At 33.0% G+C, this 6000-nt stretch overlaps 1 protein-coding gene across 3 annotated transcripts in view; it reads right to left on the bottom strand.

The window, feature by feature from the left end:
* Window positions 1–6000, bottom strand: part of ARMC8 (armadillo repeat containing 8) — a 96981-nt gene that overhangs the window by 53944 nt on the left and 37037 nt on the right. For all 3 annotated transcript variants that reach the window (XM_023538378.1, XM_011373216.2, XM_011373217.2), the window contains 3 exons: window positions 3267–3347; window positions 1574–1649; window positions 1387–1477 (listed from right to left, as the gene is read on the bottom strand). In XM_023538378.1, coding sequence (XP_023394146.1) covers window positions 1387–1477; window positions 1574–1649; window positions 3267–3347 — 248 coding nt within the window. The remainder of the gene's footprint in view (window positions 1–1386; window positions 1478–1573; window positions 1650–3266; window positions 3348–6000) is intronic.

Raw genomic sequence — 6000 nt, 5'->3', positions numbered from 1 at the left:
TTTAAAAATAAATTGCCTTAATAGGTGGGTAAATTTTGAAGCTGGGTGCTGGGCATATTGGAGTATTTTTCTCTATACTTTTTTATGTTTAAAATTTTCCATAATAAAAAGTAAAAAAACCACTAAAAGTAAAATATAAAGTTAATAAACTATCTTAAGTTTAAAAGAAGTTGGGACAGTCCAAGTTCAATAGCAGTAGAAGTATCGCAGAAGCATTTAACTTAGAACACTTATAGGTATCCATAAGAAATTATTCAGAGGTTTCCAGTAGTGGTTTTGAGAATTAGTCAAAAATTTAGTGCTACTGAAAAACAATTTACCTTCATAATTATATCTGGCTTTGAATAAGAATAAAATTACTTTGTACTTCCTAAGCAGGTAATGAACATTAAACACTTCAGAAACTTTCATGAATGAATTTCCTTTCTGAATTAGATTCCTTTAGTATGCTGGGTGAAAAAAAAACCCTAAAATACCTCACGTTCTGGCTTCTAGGGAAAGCTATAAACAAATAAGCAAAATTCTTTACTTTAATATTATAGAGGTTTGAACTCTTTACAGTTGTTATCATTATCTCAAGGCTTGCTACCACATTACTTTTTAAAATCAGTTCCACGAGAAGATTACTTTACTTACAAAGAAGCAAATTCTCAGTTTTGAAGACAAAAAGCAAACAAATAAAAAATACAAATAATACAAATAAAAATAAACAATTCATGGTATATGAGTAATTCACTAAAATTTTCCATTCTAGCCAAATATTAGAGAGCCACAGCTTCTTAAATAATGAAACTAAAATTTATTGCGCATAGAATCCTACACAACTTATCTGTCGCGCAATGTATCTGTTAATGTGCTAATTACAGAAGTAACATGTATTGAATGCCTATATGAGCCAGAAACTGTGCTAATAAGGACTTTATATAAGTATCCTATAAACTGTCATATCTCTAAAGGGATTCTTTGTTTTGTTTTTCCTAAAGATGAGAAAGCCACATTCTCTGAAATCATGCCTTGGTTATCACTCTGTATTTCTGTATATTTTCCTGGCTTAATACTTAGCATAATATGTTGGTTAAATCTGACTTAATTCTGTATTATTTCAACTGAAATACAGGGAGAAAGAAATGTAAATAATAAACTAATTTTCTGTAGATAGTCTCAGATATTGTGAGAGTTCCTGTTCTACATGCTACTGAGTAACTACTGAGTAAAATGAGTTAAAACTCACATCCATTTAAAAAAATGTGAGACAACTCCATAATTTCCTCATTTCAAAATCCCAAAACAAAGTGGGGATTGGAAGTAAGCTAATTAGGCTTTCCAAAAATATTCTAAGATAGTGATAAAGCACTGTCTTTCTTCCCACATTGTCTTGACTTTTACCATTTTGCTGATGTGAGCTGCATCTCAATAGGCTTATCCCTCTGTAACATCTTCACAAAAATTTGTGGTAACAATTCTCCATCAACCAAAACTAGAAATAAAACAAACAACAAGAATTAAGGAATTCTTTAAATCTACAAAGTTCATAAATTAAATCATGTAGGTGTCACTGAAAGTTCCAGCCTACCATTTACGAGGGTCATCGATACCTGGGGGTTTTCAAAGGCTAAAACTGAGAAGCATTTCAGTGCTTGCATTCGAACCTATAAAATAAATGAACAAGTAAACAAAGCATTTATTTTAATTTTGAAAATATGAATTTTAACATCTCAGAATCTAAACTCTTCGGAAGAAATAACTATTTAAATTTGCTTAAAGTACTAAAGGAAGGACTCAAGGAATAAAAATAAGACCTGTGTAAGGACTCAAGGAATAAAAAAAAGAAGAGTGCAATAAGTTAAAATTATATAAAGTTAAAATTAATTTTGATGTAACAAAAGAAACAGTGAAGAAGTAGTAACTAAAACAGAACTATATAAATCTCTAATCAAATTTTTAAAAAAAATGTACAAACTATAATGTTGGTAAGGCAGAGGGAACTTAATAGCAATTAACTACTCACTGCCTTTCAAGTGGGACATTTCTTCTTCTCAAACTACAAAACAGTGACTGATGGAAAATAAAATAAAATAAAATAAAAATAAAAAGAGTAGTCTTATAGTTGTGTATGGGATAAGGATGGGAGAAGAGAGGAAACAAAGTTACAATAAAAGTTTAATGAGGACTAGACTAATTTAACTTAACTTTTAAAACACCAAACACCTATAATTGTGCTATCATTCCTTAAAATCAGATAACTGGTCTGGGATGATACCAAAGGCCCAAACTCTTGACCACATCCAACATATTTTATAATTTGCAGAAGCTCCTATGACAGCTGTTATTTTTCATTCTTTCTGTTCAGTTTTCACCAGATGATCTAATTCTCACTTCCAAGCCTGAGTCCATATTTGATGTTCTTATGTGGAACCTGAGATTGGCAGGATAGGTAGCTGAGGTGTGAAGAAGCCCTGTCCCTCACTTGGGCACTGCTCCTATCCTTGTGAGCTCTTCACCAAGAGTGAACTTTGGATGTCTGAGGTAGGGAAAACATACATATTAGCAGGCTGCAATAAAGCTAAGGACCAAAAGAGAAGACTACGATCAGTGCAAGCGAAGGGAAGACAAAAATGACAGTGTCTCTTCTCTACAGGAAACTTCTGGCATACCCACTTCTAATGTGACACAATAAGGAAAATGTCTCAGCATTTGCTACAATTTGCTAGTTGAACAATGAAATGTCCAAAGTACTAGCTACATTCCTGATAATATATCATATGCCACTTACCTATAAGACAGTAAAGAAAATTTAATTAACAAATCTGCAAATCCTTGACTTTTTAATTCAAAATACAAAACAGAACACAATTTAAATGTTGATGTATTTGTGGGTATATGCTGTAAGTTTAAGTCACTGTGGCTAAATAAAAGTCTCAAATATGAAATCTGCAAGCCACTGTTCCTATATACTTCAAGGCATCAGCTTTGGGATGAACACTTAATAAGAAGAGACTATTAATGATCACAGGTGAAAATCAGTAACAACTCATGCCACAACCATATTCTGAAAAAAATGGAAAAGCAAAGGTAGCTTTTTTATTTCTTTTTAAAAAGGGGAATTCTATAGGTAAGACAATGCCCCATTAACATTTTACTGATAAAATGCTACTCTTGATTACGATATCAGAGAAGCAATAAATTATGTGGGGCTCTTTCTAGAGCAAGAGTTTAGAAATCAAAAATAAAGTACAAAAATCTGGTCATAATTTTTAACGTCTTACTTTGTAAGATACTGAGGTTAGTAGGTGAGCAATATTCTGAACTGCACCATGGTTAAATAAAATTGTTTGATGATCTGGACCCTGTAGGAAAAGAGAATATGATAATACATTAAGAAAGGTAATAATTTATTCCAATAAAACATTTACTTAAATGTAGAAAACCACACTCAATACAATGTAGAATTCTTCTCTTGCATAAACCCATCCCCTAAAATGCAGGGTAAACATTGTTTTTAGTCCTACAAGGGGCTGCCATATCTTACCTCATCTCAGTTCTACAGAATTATTGCTTTCTTACCTCACCAAAATAAGGAAGAGGGCACAGACATTATCCTGGCACAAGTCCATCGCAATTTTTAAATAGATATTATCACAGCAACAGAACTACTATGACTTCTACATTTCACATGCACAACCTCACCCTATGCCACAGAAGACAGTGGTAGTCATTCTTACAACTTAAGACTGATAAACTAGTAGGGAGATCTCTAAAATTAAATAACTGCAAGAGGAAGTGGAGCAGAGACTAATCAATGTCAGCACATTAGGGAACACTGAGATGGTGGGAAACACAACACTCCATAACTAAGATAAGAATAACGTGTTTTTGGTTTCTATTTATATCTCATTTCTCTTCTTAAAATTATCACTTCTTAGAGTAGAAAGGTGAAGAAATAGAAAAATTCAGGTATTTTATTTTTCATTAACTGTTTTCTACTAATCGCTTTCCTGAAGATCTTTAAAGTGGCAGAAGCTAAAGATTAATGCAAGGCTTTGAATTTGTGACAGTTCTTATTCATTCATTTTATGTCCTACCCACCCCTTCAAATAATGAAAAGTCAATTGAAGCCAGGACAAGGATGGTATATCATGCTTACCATTAGTCAGAAGAGAAAAAAATGTAGCACTGAAAGTAGGCTACTTGTCTGTGTTTACCACTGAAAACCTGTTACTAGCCTAGAAAAAGCTCTCAAATTTCTCCAATCCACTGTTTAGCCAAGTATCAACTATCTTAGGGGTACTCATTCTTTCTTGGACCAAAATATTCATCATTTGAAGTGAGGAGATTATTATTCATTCATATTCTATCAGTAAACAAACCTGCTAAACATTTTATATACTATTAAAAGGGTCCTTAAAAAAAAAAACTTCAGCAATTTCTCTCTTAATCTCTATATATTTTCTAACTCCTAATTTCTTATTTTTAATCACTGTATAAGATTCCACAGTTTGCTCAGGAAAACCCCCATTACATATTTTAGGTAGGTTCGAATGTCTCACTATTATAAACAATGTTTTGTTGAACTTGAGAGCTGCATCTCTGTGCAGATCCCTAGGGTATGAAGATAAATTCCCAGAGTACACTTGCTTGATATATTTACCATTATATATCCATCTAGAATAGTGCAAACTTGCTTTTATAATAACTGAAAATATTGACATTCTCAAGGCACAGGCTGTAAGTGTGCTCTCTGTCTTCCTACCTCATTCTCATATCTGCAGTTAAATTATCGGTACTACTTATTGGGCATTTGCTATGTGCTGGGCACTGCTCTAAAGACTTTACTTGAATTGTCTCATTTGAAACATAGGAGTCTGTGGCTGATTCATTATAAAAACAGTGGAGACTTTAATGGAGGAGCCAAGAAAAGGAGGGTCTCCTATTTTCTCCTACTTAGTAATAAGTAGGTAACTAGAATAAATAGTGAAGATAAGCCTCGATTAGCCTTAGCTAACAAGTCAGCATACTAAGATTTTTTTTCCCTTTCCTTATAATTTTAACATCTCAAATTAATACTGGCAGTGCTTAACAGAATAGCTAAGTAGGCAGGATGCTGCCTCTGCCCTTTGCATCTCATTGTTCTTCTACCTCTGTTCCCCTTCTTTGAGGCAACTTAATAGATTTTACATTCTTCATGACATTTTATACATATACAAATATACAGGTATATTATTTCCACCTATTTTAACACAAATGGTAGAATTCTACATATATAAAGTACTATATATATATACTATAAATGTATATATATTACCCTAAACCTTTTATTTCCTTAATACTATATCTCTGAGATCACTTATATCAGTACATAAAGGGCTTTCTCATTTCTTTTTTGGCCTTATTCCATTGTACGATGTCCCATACTTTAACTAGTACCCTATGTTAGACATTTAGATTATTTTCAGTCTTTTACTAGTACATACGTCACTTCGATGAATATCTATGTGCATGCATTTTTTTTCCCAAGAGCTAGATCTCTTACTGATGGTGAAAAGATCAAGCACAATGCAATACTCTGAACGTACTGTTCACCACTGCTTACAAGACAATGTATTTTTTAATCCCTCAAATTCTTTGCCCCAAAGTTTGCAGCAAGTATTTCTTACAAAAGAAGCTCTTCTTCCTCTTTGGTCATACACAGGATTATGTAATAACAATTGCAAGGAAAGATTTTGTGGCTAAACCAACTAGAGAGGAAGAACTATCACTTGATTCTTATCAAGTCTCTTATTAATTTCTCCAAGTCAATCTACATGAATCTGGGGTTACTGAGGTAGCATCCACAGGGTAGGAGGCACATAAGCCCTCATGATCTTTAACTCCAATAGATAGGTCTCAGAAATCTGAGCAACTTCTTAAGTGGCAGCTATTTATAAGTTAGAATACCAATTAATATTATACCGGCCTCTTTTTGCTCCTCAATAAACCGGGGAGAGAATGTCAAAGATATAA

This window comes from Pteropus vampyrus, unplaced genomic scaffold (genome assembly GCF_000151845.1).
Source record: "Pteropus vampyrus isolate Shadow unplaced genomic scaffold, Pvam_2.0 Scaffold220, whole genome shotgun sequence".
In the NCBI taxonomy this organism is placed as follows: Eukaryota; Metazoa; Chordata; class Mammalia; order Chiroptera; family Pteropodidae; genus Pteropus; species Pteropus vampyrus.
The sequence above is the reverse complement of the archived record's forward strand: the minus strand, read 5'-3'. Positions and strand labels throughout refer to the sequence as shown.